General features: G+C 40.6%; 1 protein-coding gene across 7 annotated transcripts in view; it reads right to left on the bottom strand.

Moving 5' to 3' along the window:
• The window catches only part of CSMD3 (CUB and Sushi multiple domains 3), a 2,007,504-nt gene that overhangs the window by 254,409 nt on the left and 1,734,432 nt on the right, over positions 1-18,663 (bottom strand). For all 7 annotated transcript variants that reach the window (XM_075352941.1, XM_075352934.1, XM_075352935.1 and 4 more), the window contains one exon: positions 3,030-3,218. In XM_075352941.1, the coding sequence (XP_075209056.1) occupies positions 3,030-3,218 (189 nt within the window). The remainder of the gene's footprint in view (positions 1-3,029; positions 3,219-18,663) is intronic.

Below are 18,663 nucleotides of genomic sequence, written 5' to 3'. Positions count from 1 at the left end.
GATCTGCCGGCTGTAACAGAAACTATTTTATGATAGCGAGAGGAATTATCATAAGACCCATCGCTACCACCGCAACCATCGTGTCACGGGGCCTCTAATGGCGGTGGGAAAAGCGATTTCCCTACCGCGGCCATTTAAATTTGACATTTTGAAAGCGCGATCTAAGGGGTCAAAAGGAGTGGGTGGATCATGGATTCTCTAGCGCCTGTAAGGCACACATGTCTGCTGTTCAAATCAGCAGACACGTGCAGGGATCACTGCTGGCTCACTGTGGTGATTGCTCCTTCATGATTTAGGATGTACCATTACGTCTTAGGTCGTGAAGGAGTTAAAGGGAATCTGCTAGCAGGTTTTTGATATATAAGCTGAGGACAGGACAGCATGATGTAGGGGTTTAAAAAAAAAACAAAAAAACAACTGTACCTTTTTTATCTAAGTGTGTGCTACTGTTAAAAAAACTAATGGCTTTATTACCCTGTGATTAACATTGTTAGGTCTAGCTGGCATGTGCATGGCAATATGGCACACCCCCTCCTCTGATTTACACTTCTCTGTCCATTCACAATCTCAGTTGAGACCCTGGTGTGGGTGGCGGCAGATCCCCAGGCTCAGCTACATGCTTAAAACTCAATTCTTTGATTATGTGAGAACAGCTGCACCCAGTAATCTAAGTGATACATTATTGGATTCAGAAGCTCCTTGAAAACATTATGTTGCTGTCAGATGAGGTAGCAAAACCTGCTGACAGATTCTCTTTAAGAAACAACACTTAAGAGATTTTTTTGTGATACTCAATTTGGTAAAGCTTATTTTACAGTAGAAAAATTGTTACATCTACCTTACAGGTCTGTGGAGCTCTTAGTTTGGTAGCACCTTGTTAAAAAGTCTGTACCAATATCTGGAGCCTATATTTCAACCTCATATTCTTCTCCCTGAAGCACATGCATTTTCTTCTACCTCCCTCCAAGACGTTTATCATGTCTAACTCTACTCGGATGTCCTAGTCAGCTTTGAACCAACACTTGGATGTTTTAGTCAATCCACTATACTTGAATTCTTCTTGCTTGACAAATGTGGACCTACTACATTTAAGTGTTTTAAAGTAGATGAAAACGTTAGGATTTATTATTTTACATAACTACTGTATATATATATATATATATATATATATATTAAGCAAAAAAAAATATTTTTTGCTACTGGGCTTCATAAAAAAAATTGCACCACTGCAGAATGGGATAACACAAAATCCATCCGTCAGCTTATACTGAAGTAGTGTTTGTAACTTTTTTTAACGTCTTTATCTGATTTATGACAACATCCATGGTCAGTTTAATCTCTGAATTATTCAGTGGTCATAAATCAGTTAAGAAGAAAAAACATAAAATAGTTAAACACGTCTTGTCCGAGTGGGCTCACCAATGGATTCTCAGATGTCTCATTCTTCAGAAAGCAATACAGTGTCTAAAGAATCGAAAAAAAGCAATGTTTTGTATTGCAAATGCAATCCATTAAAAAATGATTTTTAGCCCAAAAATGTAACATTTGATCAAATTGTTTAAGGAGAATCTCCTAAATCAGAATTGTGGAAGAATGTCTATGTGGGTGCACATTGCAAAGTTCACCCAGGAATCCTTAGTAATAAATCCTAGTAAAGTTCTTGAAATTTTTTCCTAGTATGGGAAACTGAGAGAAAATTTTCCAGTTCCCATCCTCCTATAAAAATATAGGAGCACACAAAACAACAACCAAAAGTGCAATAAAACCTTTCATTTGTTCATCACTCATCGCATTGTGGCTTTGGATATGTCAAGGCAGGAGCATATATCATTGTGTGACATTCAGAGTAACACATTATTATATTTTTACTAGTTTCAAAAGTAAATGGAGAAGGATGAAAAAAGACCAATCATGTTATCACAGATAAAAGTACACAGAGAAGAAAAGGAAAAGAAAAAAAGACAAAAAGAAAAAAGAAACAAAGAAATAGAATGATACACGCAGAGACATTAGATAAACAAATAGATATGACAAAATATAGATGATACATAGATACGTAAAGATAGATAGATAAATAGGTAGATAGATGCCGTATTTTCCAGATTGTAAGGCACACTCCCCCCCCTTTTGTAAAATGGGGGCACATCTTAAAAAATGGATATGGTTTTTTAGGGAAGCAGTAGTGGAGCGGAGTCCTAGGAAACAGGGTCACAGGAAACGCTCAGCGGTGTCGCAGCAGGTAGGTGCCATTGATCAGCAGGCAGGCAGACTGCAAGGGTGTCACAGGACAGGGTGTCTTGGCGGCGGGTGCATTGAGCTGACTGCCAGTCCATTGAATTGTCCACAGTTGACACGATGAACTTCAAGAAAATGGGCACGGAGGTGGCGCGTGCTCAGATTGAAAGAATAGACTTCAAGAAAATGGGCGTAGAGTCCTATCTGCACATGTGCCACCTCTGCGACCATTTTTCTTCGTCAACTGCGGCCGCTTCAATGGAGCCTGCAGTCAGCTCAGTGCACATGCCACCGAGACACCCCTTCCTGTGACAACCCCACACCCCGCCCGCAGATCAATTTCCGCCCGCTGCAACAACCTGAGCGTGTCCTGTGACCCTGCCTCCTATGACCCTGCTCCACCATCGTCACCCTGGTAATCCATGGGATTCAATGGCACCCACTGCTACACTTCCGAGCTCGCAGTATCGCCAACCCTCCTGAGCCGCAACACCCTCTGAGCCTGCAGCATCGCCTACCCTGCCTCCTGTAACCTTCCTGAACCACTCCACCATCACTAATCCCCGCTGGTGAGTATTAGGATTAAAACACACGAGGATTATAAGATGGACCCCCATTTTAACATTAAAACATATTTTTTACCTATTTTCCTCCTCTAAATTTAGGGTGCATCTTATAAAAATAAAAATATGGTAGATAAGGCAACAGATAGATAAATAGATAGATAGATAGATAGATAGATGGATGGATAGATAGATAGATACAATTTGCTATAAATAAAGTCATATATTTACCCTGACATGCAGGAACAGGGGCATCCCATGTATAATAACCATATGGTGATTTCTTACAAACAGCTGTGCTTTTTCCAATGAGCCTAAATCCTCGATCGCAGGCCCAGCGAACCATACTGTTCAGTTGTCCACCCGTCTGACTTACAATGAATCCATGTGGAGGGGACTCCGGAGTGCTGCAATAATGGGCTGCAAAATCCAAATGATAGAACACAAGATAAACATGTGAGTTACATAAAAATTTACAACACAACCAATATGCATATCCTATCCAGAAACACTACCGGTGGCTGAAAGGCTATCATATGGTTAGATTATGCCAATGATACTAAAACGTTGGTATCTGATTGCTTTTTCCATTTTCTGCCATCAGGGTCAGTCTAAGGCCGGAGTCACACTTGCGAGTGATTCACGTGAGTCTCGCATCGCATCACCCGGCACGGCCTCACACTCTCCTGAAAAGAGCATCTCAGCTGCATAGAAATATATGCAGCTGATCTGCTCCTGTCAGGCGAGTGTGCGGCCGTGTTGGATGATGTGATGCGAGTCACTCGCAAGTGTGACTCCGGCCATAAGCTCCCCATTCACTTTAGACCATATACAGCTACACAAACTGATATTAAGGTTAAGGTTTAGCAAACTGATTATTGATTAGGCATTTCCAATTTTTGACTGCCAACCACTTTGTTCTTCCAGAGAGTAGCCGCTAGCAGAGATGCCTGTCAGCAGCTCTCTCATAGACGGCTGAGTGTAACTGTGTATGGGAAAGCTGACCAAGAAGGCTGTTGGCGGCACAATCAGCCGACAGTCATATACTATACCTTTATAATTGCTAACAATGTGATGCCTTAAATCCACTTTCACTCAGGTTGTCAGCCAACTACCAACAACTGTCAAATAGTCTATCAGAGATTAGATTCTTTACACATCTAATTTCATTTCAAAGTTTAACACATAAACCATGCAGTTTACATTTAATATTGGACTCCCTATGCTAATATAACAGCCTATTGTGCTATTTTATACCTTTTTCTGTGGTATACCGATACAGAAGCCATCCTGTAATGGTAAAGATTTCATAATAAACCTAAAGGTTTTTTTAAAACCTATTGTCCACTACTACAATATTATCTAACCTATGCTTGACGATGTTTTACACATTGTAGAAGGTTGTACCAGACACATAAGACTGACATGATCTCGGGTGCGATGGCGTGGCCTTCCCTATAACTCTTTCCAGCTATCAAATCCAATGGACACAGAAGGGACTATCATAACCAAAATAAAATCTCAAGAAGAGAGTGCAGCATAGTGAGAGGACAACAGTGCTCACAGCTAAGCAATAGAAATAGAAAGAGGAAGCCAAAAAAATTGGACAAACATTACAGACAGTAAAGCTGGGTTCACACATAGCGACAACGACGTCGCTGCTACGTCACCATTTTCGGTGACGTAGCAGCGACGTCGCAATGACCCGGCCCCTGCTGTGAGGTCGCCGGTTGTTACTGAATGTCCTGCTTAATTTTTTGCTAGTTGCTCTCCCGCTGTGAAGCACACATCGCTGTGTGTGACAGCGAGAGAGTGACGAACTGAAGCGAGCAGGGAGCAGGAGCCGGCGTCTGGCAGCCTGCTGTAAGCTGTAACCAAGGTAAACATCAGGTAACCAAGGGAAGCCCTTTCCTTGGTTACCCGATATTTACTTTAGCTACAGCGTCCGCCGCTCTCACGCTGCCAGTATTGCCGGCTCCCTGCTCCCTGCACGCCAGAGTACACATCGGGAAATAAGCAAAGATTTGCTTATTAACCCGATGTGTACTGTGGCTGAGTGCAGAGAGCCAGCGCTAAGCAGTGTCCGCTTGTAACCAAGGTAAATATCGGGTAACCAGAGAAGCACTTTGGTTGGTTACCCAATATTTACCTTAGTTACCAAGCGCAGCATCGCTCCCACAGCGATGCGTGTCGTTATGACCGCTGCTGCGTCTGCTGTGTTTGACAGCTAAGCAGCGATCATAACAGCGACTTACAAGGTCGCTGTTGCTTCATAGAAAATGGTGACGTAACAGTGACGTCGTTGTCGCTGTCGCTATGTGTGAACCCAGCTTAAGGTGTAGAATAACTGAAGCAGTGATGAAGATAAGAGGGGTAATCTGTGAGTTATACAATGCTATGGTGTAGTTGGCATCTGGTCTGCATTGTATTATAGCTACAAATTTCTATATTTTTTTCAATTCTTAGTGCACTAAAGTGCAGCAACATGGCAGCACAATATTTTTACGGAAAAAAAGTCAAACCTGAAATAAGTGTCAGAGATAGCATGCTTAATTGTCACATATAACCGTAGTGAAATTTGAATTTCGAAAGTAAATCTTTACGTAAACGGAGGAATAATTGTTTTGTTTTTTAATTTTCTAATATCCAGACATTTAGCTGTGGCTGTATCTCTTGCAAATTGTGCATGTCACAAATAATTATTTTTTTCTGCAAATTTGTTTTCCTAGTCCACTTTTACATTAATAAAGTGCCCTGTTGTAGAATCTGGCATTTTGGATGCGTACCTACCTAGCATTTTTTTAATAAATGTATATTTTGAAAGAGTGTTGAATTTTGTTAAAGAGTCTAAAGAAAGTGTTTACAAATTGTACACCAGGGGTCTCAAACTCAGCTGGGTGTATGAGCCACACATTGAAAAAAAATAATATGGGGGCCACATTCTTTGCAGGTCCAAGCAACATTTTTAGTGGTACCATAATTTTGGATCACTGTTTTTGAACAGATGTTGCTTGTTTATTATAATAAACTTGCACTTTTTTTGTTTACATATATATATATATATATATATATCTATATAAAAAAAAAACAAAACATTTTTAATGGTGAAAAAAACATGCTGTATTTTTAATTATTTTTTTTTACTTTTTATCCCATCCTTGTAAGTAATATAGTCTTTGAAATAGCACCATATAGTAATTTTGGTCACCATCTTGTAGTAATTTTTCCATTCTGGCCCTCATCTTTTAGTAATGCCTCATCTTTGTCCCCATTCTGTAGAAATGTGCCCATCTTGATCCATATTCTGTAGTAATGTGCCCCATCCTTGTCTCCTTGTATTAATCTCCCCTTTCCTGGTCCTCTGTAACAATGCTCTATAGTAGTCTCGCCCATTGTGACATTCTTCTCACACAACACACACACACTTCTTCTCACCTGTCCTCCATTCCCTTGTGTCCTTGTCCCATGGACCCCTTTGTGATCGTGGCAGGTGCATGGGGGCATTGCAGTCAGTCACACTTTACTTTAGACGCGCTGTCCAGAGTCAAGCTCTATGCACAACTATTCCATTACATGGGCAGCCGCCAGCCAATCAGAGGCCAGGAAGTGATGTCATACGCTTCAGCTACTGGCCTCTGACAGTCAATCAGGCATCTGCATTTGGAATAGCTGTGCACAGAGCTTGACTCTGCACAGCATCGGCAAATCATCTGAAATAAAGCGCTGACTGTGACGGCCTCTGTACTGGCTGCTTTTATCAAAAAAGCCACGGGCTGCACGGAGCAGCCTCAGGGCCCGCATACAGCCCACGGGCTGCGTTTTTGAGACCTCTTGTACACGTTTAATTGTACATGTCTATTTTTTCCACATCTATTTTACAAGTCAAATTTGACACACATACACACCTCACCTATGCTGCAGTCTGCTGCCAAAGTTTGCTTTTTGTACATGTACCAACCTACCTAGTATTCTTTATTACATTCTATTTAGCAAATTTGTTAAAACTTAATTGTTAAATTGATAAAAGTTAATTATAGTGTTGTACAAAATGTATATAAAAAAGGGGGCATTGGTAAAGATCAAGGTAGTGTAAAAAATAAATAAATACAAGACTAAGGATGTGTGTGCTATAGGCATCAGAAGGGGCACTAACCCCACCATTTACACCAGGAATTTGGGCAACAGTACTGTCAAACACAGAAAATATTTTGCATCATTTACCTCTGACAAGCATATAATGGAGGCTTTCATGTAATATGTGGCACATCAGTCGTCTCTGTCAGAGCAAAATGATGTTACCTCTGACAGTGACACCATCAGTTTGAGTCAATGTTCTGCACGGCATAGTATGTCTCCTCACAAATGGCTAAGATCAATAACTTTTAGACAATTTTTAAATTAAAAAATGAGTTACTAATGATTACAATCCCATTTCTATGGTGAGGTCACTTTGACATTACGAAGTGTCTTTTTGGGTTAAACAGTTTTAAAGTGGTTGGATACAGTCATAGGAGACCTTATTATGTCCCACATATCTTTTCAAGGCAATTGGAGGATTTGCAGTATTAGAATTCAAGACATTTTGTCTAAACATTTTTGTTAACCTGGAAAAGTTGAATTTCAAAACATTGATCCTCTCTAGTTCTAAAGGGTGCTTTACACGCTGCAACATCGCTCATGATATATCGTCAGGGTCACGGTGTTTGTGACGCACATCCGGCACCGTTAGTGACATTGCAGCATGTGACACCAAGGAGCGACGATCAAAGATCGCAAAAACGGCAAAAATCGTTGATCGTTGACACGTCGCTCCTTTCCATAATATCGTTGCTGCTGCAGGTACGATGTTGTTCGTCGCTCCTGCGGCATCACACATCGCTGTGTATGACACCACAGGAGCGACAAACATCTCCTTACCTGCGTCCACCGGCAAGGAAGAAGGAAGGAGGTGGGCGGCATGTTCCGGCCGCTCATCTCTGCCCCTCCTCTGCTATTGGGCAGCCGTTTAGTGATGCCGCAGTGACGTCGCTATGACGCCGAACGCACCTCCCCCGTGAAAGAGGGATTGTTTGGCGGTCACAGCGACGTCGCTGAACAGGTATGTGCGTGTGACGCTGCCGTAGCAATAATGTTCGCTACGGCAGCGATCACCAAATGTTGCACGAATGACGGGGTGGGTGCTATTGCACACGACATTGCTAGCTATTGCTAGCGATGTCGCAGCGTGTAAAGCACCCTTAACTGATCTTCATAAAAAGTGTTTTGCCCCTTTAATTCATGCTTTGTATCAGCTAAAGATCCCATGGATGAACATAATTGCCAATATGGCATGAATTAAATGTATCAAAATGCAACCTAATCCAGTTAATTTCTAAATATAGAATTTCAGCTACTAATGTTTATATTTTTATATTAATTCTTTTATATAAAATTAGACTTCATGTATCCCTGGTTGGTAAATTAATTTCTATAAGTTTATACTGTCTATCTATAAATTTTAGTGATGTTTCTTTAGTATCTTGTATATCCTCAAATGAAATTGCACATCTTGTTATTACAGATGTCTGGTTATTATGATGGTACAGCAGCTGTGCAGTATTTCTGCTGCAATTCACATGAGATTAATCCAATTATATTGAGAAGAGAACTATTTTCTAATGTGAAAGTTTGTCTGTACAAGTCAACCATGAAGTGCAATAGATAGATTTCGAGAGTTTTTGCATAACAAAGTAAGGTTTCCTTGGAGACTACAATCATCTGAAATGTTGTGACAGACCTAAGAAAGAAAATAATATTAAGAAGTAACAAGCAGATTTAATACAGCCATGATCAAATGGTCTAAAATATAGTCAGGCTTAAAAAGCAGTTTTCATACTATGGAAATAAATTTTTTTTTTAAATATTTAAAGGGACACAAATCAGTGAATATTGCTTATTCTCTGTGACTCCCCCTAGTAACAGTCCAATAGTACATTGTAAAAATGTAATTAATTTGACAGCCAACCCCAATTATAGAGTTGTGGAAAAAGAGTTCCAGGACCCTGTTCTAGCAAACATATTCGTAGTACGTACCCGGTGGACCCAAACTCTGTAAATCTGCTACTACCTGCCAACATCCCCAGCTCATCTTCTTATTATCAGTCAACTTAATGATATTGCAAGACATAATAAATAAAAGTGATGGCTATGCCTTCAGTTAGTAGAAAATCACAGGACTCTGGTCCCTTGAGAAAAAGCTGCTGCCATGCAGCGAAACGTGCGTTGGGGCTCTCTCCTTATCCTGATCCTTACATCTTCACTACTGCTCTTTCAGGTATACAATGCCCATCAAACTTCACATTTTGAGGTTGTCTATATAAATCATTGATGGGTATACTTGCTCGCCTGTGGGCTTGTGTCTATCCCTAAGAGTTGGAGACATCGAATTCATTTAACCCTATCTTGGAGATGTATGTCTTTCATTAGATAGTCATGCCTCCATCCTTTTTGTATACACATAGACACATTGCCTCTCATATCTAGAGCTTCCCTTGCTATGACTCAGCTCTGTGTTTATGGGGGGAATACTCAATATTTTTGACAGACTATTGTGTAGCATCTACATTTTTTGTCCTCTGCACCTGTCTCCTCATCCATGTATTTTGTACATATTTTTGTATTCTATGTATTTTTTGTTTTCTTCTTCTATATGTGAATTGTTAAAGATTTATACTTTTTTTACTAGCAAACACATTACATAATTAACTAGTCCTGCCAAAATCAGTAGGTTTGTCTGACATTAAAGGGAACCTGACCACTAATGCATGCTACTCATTCCGTGGGAAGCATTTATCAGGCACTGACTGTGTTATCCCTAGCCAGGTACGTTTGACTCTTAACTCTGTGGTGTTTCAGAGGACAACATACTTTAATAGCCGGCCAGGGACCCAGCCGCATGGCAGACTAGTTGGACAGGTGGTCCCTAGTGGCTTCTCCCCACCTGTTGTCCTGTACTGACAGGTCTCTGCCTATATACAGTACATCCAAAAATAGGGACCTGTCTGTTACTGTCAGTGGGTGGGGAAAAGCTGCTGGATATCCTCCTGTCTGACAACTTTGCCTTGCGGCTTAGTCCCTGACCAACAATTAAGGAATTATTTTCTTTGAAACACTGCAGAGTTTCAGAGTCAAGCAAACTGTTGTGAACATATAACACTCACAGAAATGGTAAATGGAAAAAGAGAATGCGTGGCCATACCCAACTGGTCTCTGTACATATTAATCACCCTAGCCGCGTAGCTCACAGCACCACTTTGGACTCATCTATGTCTTGCTATTAAAACGTTTAGTTTATTTGTTGACAATTACCTGTCTGTGTTCTCCAAAATGCCTCCTGTCTGCTGAACGCTTCCTTTATCTCTGCTATCTTTTTTTAGTCTTCTGGGACCTCTGCTGCCTGTCTGTGGTCTCCAGGATGTTTCCTGTCTGCTTGTGACTTCCAGTACCTCAGCTACCTGTTTCCAGTATTTCAGAAATTCTCCTATCTGTCTGCAGTCTTAAGAACGTCTCCTGTTTGCTTGCAACTTACAGTTCCTCAACTGCCTATGCTCGGTCTTCTAGGACATCTGCTACTTGTCTGTGGCCTACTGGATGTCTCCTGCATGTCTGTGGTCTCCAGGATGTTTCCTGTCTTCTTGCGGCTTCCAGTACCTCAGCTACCTGTTTCCAGTATTTCAGAAATTTTGCTATCTGTCTGCAGTCTTAAGAACGTCTCCTGTCTGCTTGCAACTTAGAGTTCCTCAACTGCAGAAGGCAATACACCCTTTTGTCTTTTAGTGTAGATTAATCGGGATGTGGTTGCAGCCATATAAATTCCAAATGTAGGCATTCCAGATAGAAGATACAAAATGTGTCAAAATAGTGGAAAAATTTGAGGATTTTGTTGGCGCTAGTGTCAGACAGCGATGAACTCAGTATTAGTTAAAAAGGCATACATTATGTTATTCAGAACACATTTTTGAAGTTGGGCTCGATTCTCCTTCAGTTACACAGGTAACCTTTCTATCACAGGTAACCCGTATTGTAACTGCAAAGAAGCCAGCCGAAAATCCATTCTGAATAATATGAATAATAAAAATCTGTACAGTTAGAGCAGTCAGACTGTAGAATGCCCTACCACAAGAGGTAGTAATGGCAGATACTATAACAGCTTTTATATCAGGACTATCAGGAGACACAACAATGTCGGTTATAATTGACTTAATGACAAAATGTATAATTTGTGGAGGAAGGGTGAACTAGATGGACCTAGGTCTTTTTTCAACCTATGTAACTATGTAATGCTAGACCATCACTGTCTGATGGTAGCACTGAAACAATCTGCAAATATTTTCTACATCATCTTTCACTATATAACTTCTATTACACAGTAGACTATTGTCTGTCTATTGGCTCTGCTACCTTCTCCACAGTCAGCTAAATGTTCTTGTGCTCCCCATCAGGCTTTACAAGTAATCCATCGTGCTCTCATGTGATGTTTTCCCTAGGCTTATATAAGGCCTACCAAGACACTCAACTCTATATTGTTATTAGTAGTTTTAATTTTTTTGTGCATGACAACCTGTCTGTGCTCTCCAAGATGTCTCCTGTCTGCCTACGAAATCCTTTCCCTCTGCTACTTTTTTCAAGTCTTCCAGGATGTCTGCCATCTGTATGCGGTCTACAGAACCTCTCCTGTCTGCCTGTGACTCCCAGTCCCTCTGCTACCTTTCTGTGGCCTTCAGGACATCTCCTATCTGCCTGGGGCTCCCAGAACCTCAGCTACCTGTTTGTAGCCTTCCAGTACCTCTTCTATCTGTCTGTGGTCTCCAGGATGATTCCAGATATGAAGAATGACCATGACACTTCTGTTTGTGGTGCCCAAGTAGGAGGATCCAGTTCCTTGGTATGGTATGAAAGAGATACTTGGCACTTAATTTGCTGAACAAAAGCTGTGATTTTTTTATTTTTGAAATCCTTACAAAGTAACAAAGCACAAAGCTGCCCTAACACAATGGTGGACACTGCAGGCTCCTTATCAGCGTCTATGAAACTAAGCCACAAGTGATCTCCAGCATACACATTGATGAAGGTCCGAGGTATTAGGACCAAAATATCTGTGCTCTGTTCACTTTGTAAGAAATTCAAAAATAAAAAATCACAGCTTTTCTTCATCAGAGTGCCAAGTGTCTCTTTCATTCCAGGACATCTCCAGACTTCCTGGAGCTTCCAGTACCTTTGCCTTATGTTTTTGGTTTTCCAGGATCTCTGTTACCTGTCTACTGTCTCCATGACCACTCCTATCCTGCTGCAGTTTCAAACACCTCTGCCACTTGTTTCAGTTCTTCCAAGACTTCTGCTGCCTGTTTGGACGACTTTGCATGGAACGGAGAAGTCCACTCCCGGTTCTGTGTGTAGTTGGGAGCTATGGCCCGCGAAAGCTGACCCTTGGGATCTCAGTGGGTTCTGACGGACACCCTATCCCCGCGTTGGGCTTCCGTTTTGCTCTATCTGGGCAGTTAATGGGACAAAGTCTGGAACCATGTCCCCGGCTGGTTAATTGGAGAGGGGGCTTGCAACCTTCCTCGCCCTAACGTCCAGGCACCCCGACTGTGCACGGCCTCCGGACCGGAAATCCCACTGTTGGCACCGGCGGACTACAATCCTGCCCCGGTCCACTTTAGGTCTCCCGCGACCGGATCTCCGTCGCCTGTGGCCCTATTAACTGTCTGCCACCTAGCCGGGTAGTCCAAGGGTCCCTACCCCTGACTACACTGCACAGTCTCCACTTGACGTCCATTTCAAAACTCCTCCACACTTCAACTTGAACTCTTCACTTGTCTTGTGTCAACTAGGCTCTCTCTAGACTGGACTGTTGTGTTCCCGCCTCTGACACCTCAGGATCCCTAGGTGGGCGTTCTCATCTGCCTGATCCCACCCACTGGTGTGTCCTTATTATCATGAGGAGATGGCTAGGGTTTAATGGCTGTGTGTTTTACCTGAGTGTGGGTTTCTTTCTGGTGGTAACAAGGAGGATAGACACTTTTGTGACTACCTGGTTTTGTCAGGGCGTCACACCTAAACTGCCTGCTGCAACAACACCTATGGCCTTTGTGCCCACCAGGATCTTGGGCTTTGATGATTCTCCTCACTTTTAGAGCCGATCAACTTTCAATGGTAGGAGGAAAAATGAGCTCTGAACTTGAAAACCAGGTGCAGGTTCTTAATGGTGCCTATTGGTGTCAACCTCTTGTGCTTAGCCATTTATCTTTAAGGGGTCTTAAAGGTTCTTCTGCTTTAAGTCAGGGAAAATAAACACACAAAATAGTGATTCAGGAGTTCAAGATCCCAGGTACTGAGTTGCTTTGGGATTGAGGATATTAAAGTTACCGTATGCTTCTACATGTTCTCAATGAAAAATAATAAAACAAATCAACTATTTCTAGAAATTTTCATAACAAACAGAATAGATTTTCATTAGGTGGAATTTATAATTTTATACTGTCTATGGATTTTCATTGAGCAAATCGTAGGTGTGCCAGGTCCTACCATTAACATCAATATACCGCTTAAATATTCAATGCCAGACATCAGTCTTTATGTTCTGTCCTCTGGTTCATCATCATCATGACATTTTAATATCTTTCCACAGATACAGATTCAGTGAGGACCACTACTTTTCAGATGTCATGGTCAATAAATTAATTTTTAGAAACTTTTATTGTAAAGTGACATGTACCTGTCGCTCTGTATGCATTTCTTAAATGTCACATTTTCTGAAGCCACAATGTAAACTGACATATTGAGATGTTGATATTAATTGCAAGATTTCAGGGCTTGCTGGAGGCAATGAAAGTCTGGAAAATGTGGACAAGTATATAATATAATTTATATTTATTATATTTTAAACATTTACAGACTATGTATTCTCTCTAAGAACAACCAGTAATGTCATTAAGTGATGAGACGCAGACTTGGTCTTTACAAAAGGTGTATGAGGTCACTTTAGCTAATTACCAATATTCTGTTGATAGACAGCTAACCTATTTTCTTAGGGCGATATGAGGTGCAAAACAAGGAGAGCCAATAAAAGAGAATACCAAGTAACCTGAGAAGAAAAATAACGTCTGTGCCAGACCAACAGTGTTGAAAGTATATTCCAAAGCTGGTTAAAAGAGAACGTCAGATGTGGTGTTGCTCAACTGTGCAGCAATACAATCCCCAAAAATTATGAGAATAGAAGAGAAATGTGGCACATTTTTACACATGGCGGGCGTGTTCAGACCAACAGATCTCTGATGCACCACAAAAACACACCTCAACAACACCACAAACAAGGGGGACACTGGGAATGCAATGGCAATGGTGAGCCCTGGAACTAGATGGGACGCTTCCTTTCCTTACCTGGCATTGTATCCTACACTCCTAGCCAGATTCTATACAAATTCCTTACCTGTTTCTGAGTTGAAATACCTAAAACTTTGAAAAATCCCTATTGTAGTCTTGGCTATGGAGGGAGAGGTAAGGTACATTGACCCACCACTGCACTAATAGAACAGAAGGGTAGGTGAGACAAACAGGGAAATAACAAGCGAAATAGAGAAGATAAATCTCAGGATGAATCCACAGCAGCTCCTTCCACCAAGGCGGCCAGCATACAAATGGTTTTGTATAATCAGCAAAGATTGCTGGGAAACCCTGCTACTGAACCCTGGAACGCGGAACCATAGAAATCAACAATAGAAAACAAATAACCTAGCAGACCTGCGGTTAAGGCTACAGAGCAGCTGCAGCTGACCTGCACTGCAGGAAAGTTGCTAGCAACAAAACTGATATTAACTTTTTTAGCACCAAGAGAAACAAAACAAAACAACATTGAAATGAAGAGTCCCATACAGAGATAAGGGTCTCCAGTCCTAAAACTGTGACTAGTCTCCAAACATAGAGAGACGACTTTGACAAAATGACTGGCACTCTCCACTGTTGCGCTATGTTGTGCTTCTTTATTTAACACTAGAACTACTGAGGTAGTCATTATGACTACTTTGCACCATGTATTTCTATATAGGTGTCACGAGTCCAGTAGTTCTAGTGTTAAAGCTACAACTGTTTTGCATCTAGTTACGTTTCATCAGGGCCAGATGAAGTTTAACTAAAAGCCAAAAAGCTATAGCCCAGTCTGTGTGCCTTCACTTTGTATTCCCATGAAGACACAAAGCCTGGGCTGCAGATTCTTCATGCCTACTTACACTTGATCTGGTCCTGATGAAGCATAATCAGATACGAAACAGTTGTGGCTTTAAATAATAAAAAGTACATAATAATGCTGCAGTAGTGAGTGCCACTCATTTTTCTTCTAATGTAGTAATCATCTTCTTGTAAGAAAGATACTAATAGGACATTTTGGAATATATGTTACCAATGGATGCTTCTATATAAGGGGATAACTGTAGGCTCCAGTTAGAAAGAAAATGGAATATTATACAGTTTACTTTTTAAGTGGATTCTACTCACCAAAACAATGTATACCTAGCCAATTTATTCTGGTCTGACAGAATCCATTATTATATTTAGTGGTCTGACAGAAGCCAAAGAAATGATTTTTTCCTCCATCAGGTACATAGAAACCTATGGAGATGTTTGTGATTTGTGCCCATAGCATAACATCTTAATAGACTGACTCAGACCCTAGCTATTCCATAGTGACTTTTTTTCAGGTTTTATTTTGACATAGGTAAATTTTGCAAAAGGCAGGAGAAGGTAAGCTGTGACATCAACTACTGGAAAATTGGCAGCCTGCAGACGCCCAGGATTGTCACATCCATCAGATGCGAAAATCCTGGAACTTTACGTGGCTCATCCCGATAGTCCTGGTGCAGTGACAATTGGGATAATAAGGGGCTAATAACAGCTCACAGCTGTGACTAAACCCTAAATTATTATTGAGAGGTGTCTATATGACCCCAATACATATTCTATAAATGAATAGAAATAAGCACAAACACTGAAACAAATACACAAAAAAACCCTTTTCTTTCACCCCTTTATTAACCCCCAAAACAACCTGCAATCACAGGAGGAATGTGGGTAACTCCAGCTGTTACCGCAAATTACCTGAGTGATATCATTTCTCATTGCCTGACTCATTCTCTGCCTGAAGCTCACAGTGGGTGGTCATGTTCTATGGCCGCACGCTGTCACTTCACATGCAGCAGAACTGGAATCGTCGTAGGACCTCGAGTGGATTATGTTGGACTTGGGTGTTTTGAGGTTTACTAAAGCTGTGAAAGAGGGTTTTTTTGTATTTTATTTCAAATATAGGATTTTTTGGTGTTTTTGTTCATTTCTTTTCACTTACAAATTAGTATTGGGGGTCTCATAGACATCTCCCATTACTAATCTAGGGCTAAGTGGCAGATATGAGCTGTTATTAACCCCCTTATTACTCCTATTGTTACCGCATAAGAACAATCGGTATGAACTAGGTATAAAGTTCCTGGATTGTCACATTTAATGGATGCGCCAATCCTGGGCGGCTGTAGGCTGCTTTTTTTAAGCCGGTCGGGCCTAATAAGCATGGGTCTCACTGTAGTTACTATGAATTTTCTTTGTACTCTTCATTTTTGTGACCCCATACAGTTTTGAAGTAATCAGATCCAAAAACATTTATCTTTATATTGCAGAGTATAGCGTCCCAGTATTTTTCATAATTTCAGCATGGGCCTCAGCAAATTGTAAGCTGGCTTCTTTATGCATGGCCTTTAGAAGACACTTTGTGGATGTCATCCATGCATGACATTCCTCTGCAATGTATGCCATATTACATCCTGAGAGACACCTGGTTCATTAGCTAATTACAGTAAATTTGCATGTCAATTTTCTTTATTCATTCTCATCAGAAGACTTGTTTAGGTGATAACTTCCATGATTGGCCTGGATGTCTCTGTAAGATGGTTGCAGTTCCATCTTTGTTATATTTTTATATTGCTTTTCAACAGTATTTTGAATGATAAGTAAAATGTTGGTGGGATTTTCTTAGGCTTCAAATATGTTGTATAAATAAATTATTTTCTTTCTCAGGTCTTGTGATATTTCTCTTCTATGTGGTGCCATTGCTGACCACATGACATTATAGTTTTTGTTCTTTTTTATTATGTAACACCCTATTATAGTCATTTGTTTGCTAGACAACTGTTTAATGACTAATAAGACTTTCATGTTGTTTAATTCTTGTGAATTAGAATTTTGTAGTCTAAAGTTTAGTTTTGCTTTGCTAAAAGATCACTTTGGCTGAGCTTCAGAGATAGAGTAGGGAGATGGGAGAAAGTTGCACAAAGTCAACTATCACTGCAGCCCTCTACCAGTTGGGCTTTTATGGCAAAGTGACCTGACGGAAGCCTCTCCTCGGTGCAACACATATAAAGCCTGCATAAAGTTTGCAAAAAAACACATGAAGGACTCTCAAACAATGAGAAATAAGATTTTCTGGTCTGATGAGATGAAGATAGAACTTTTTGGTAATTTTTCTAAGCGGTATGTGTAGAGAAAACCAGGCACTGCTCATTACCTGCCGTATACAATTCCAACAGGGAAACGTGGTGGTGGCAGCATCATGCACAGGGTGTTTTTCAGCTGTAGGGACAACACGTCTTGTTGCAATTGAAAAAAAGATTAATGCAGCCAAGTTTGAATGCGGCCAAGTACAGAGATATCCTGGAAGAAAACCTCTTCCAGAGTGCTCTGGACCTCAGACTTGGCCTAAGGTTCACCTTCCAACTAGTCAATGACTCTAAGCAAACAGCTAAAATAAAAAAGGAGTGGCTTCAGAACAACTCTTTGACCATTCCTGACTGGCCCAGCCAGAGCCCTGACCTAAACCCAATTGAGTATCTCTGGAGAGACTTGAAAATGGCTGTCCACCAATGTTCACCATCCAACCTGATGGAACTGGAGAGAATCTGCAAGGAAGAATGGCAGAGGATCCCCAAATCCAGGGGTGAAAAACTTGTTGCATCATTACAAAGAAGGCTCATAGCTGTACTAGCTCAAAAGGGTGCTTCTACTAAATACTGAGCAAAGGGTCTGAATACTTATGACCATGTGATATTTCAGTTTTTGTTGTTTAAAAAATTTGCAAACATTTCTACATTTCTGTTTTTTTCTGTCAAGATGGGGATGGGGTGCAGAGTGTACATTATTGAGAAAAAAAATTAACCTTTTTTGAATTTACTAAATGGCTGCAATGAAACAAAGAGTGAAAAATCTAAAGGGGTCTGAATACTTTCCGGACCCACTATATATATATACAGTAGATTATATATATATGTTTTTAAAATACAGTAATACACGATTTTTACTAAATATTTACAATATTCCTCCTATCCCATGCCACTATTAAACAAATGAATAATCCACAGTTAAGTATCTGGATTCCTGCTGGCTGTCTTCCCAAACAATGCTAAGTGGTACTGTAGAAATATGGTAAGTGGTAATTACAGATAATTACTAACTTTACATCCTGCATGAATTGAGTAAGTAATTTCTGTAACTACTGTACATATGTGCACTACGTCTATACTGACTTCCTTCATTAGCATGAATTAGAGATCGTTTAAGTCTGTGCCTGTTTATTTACAATTGTTTGGTTATTTCCATCCATTACCCATTGGCACATGATAATATCTCCTCGTACTGACACTTAATGCATGTGACTTTTCCAGACGCCTATTAAGTTTGAAGTAATTTTGGATTTCACGGGCAAAACAAATAGCTAAGTATACGGAGGAAAACTAGATTATAATTATAGCTTCTTTTTATAGTGTTGGGTAGAGCCCATGGGTGAATCTTA

This window comes from Anomaloglossus baeobatrachus, chromosome 6 (assembly GCF_048569485.1).
Source record: "Anomaloglossus baeobatrachus isolate aAnoBae1 chromosome 6, aAnoBae1.hap1, whole genome shotgun sequence".
Classification (NCBI taxonomy): Eukaryota; Metazoa; Chordata; class Amphibia; order Anura; family Aromobatidae; genus Anomaloglossus; species Anomaloglossus baeobatrachus.
Note: the sequence above shows the minus strand (reverse complement) of the source record. Positions and strands in the feature narration are given on the sequence as shown.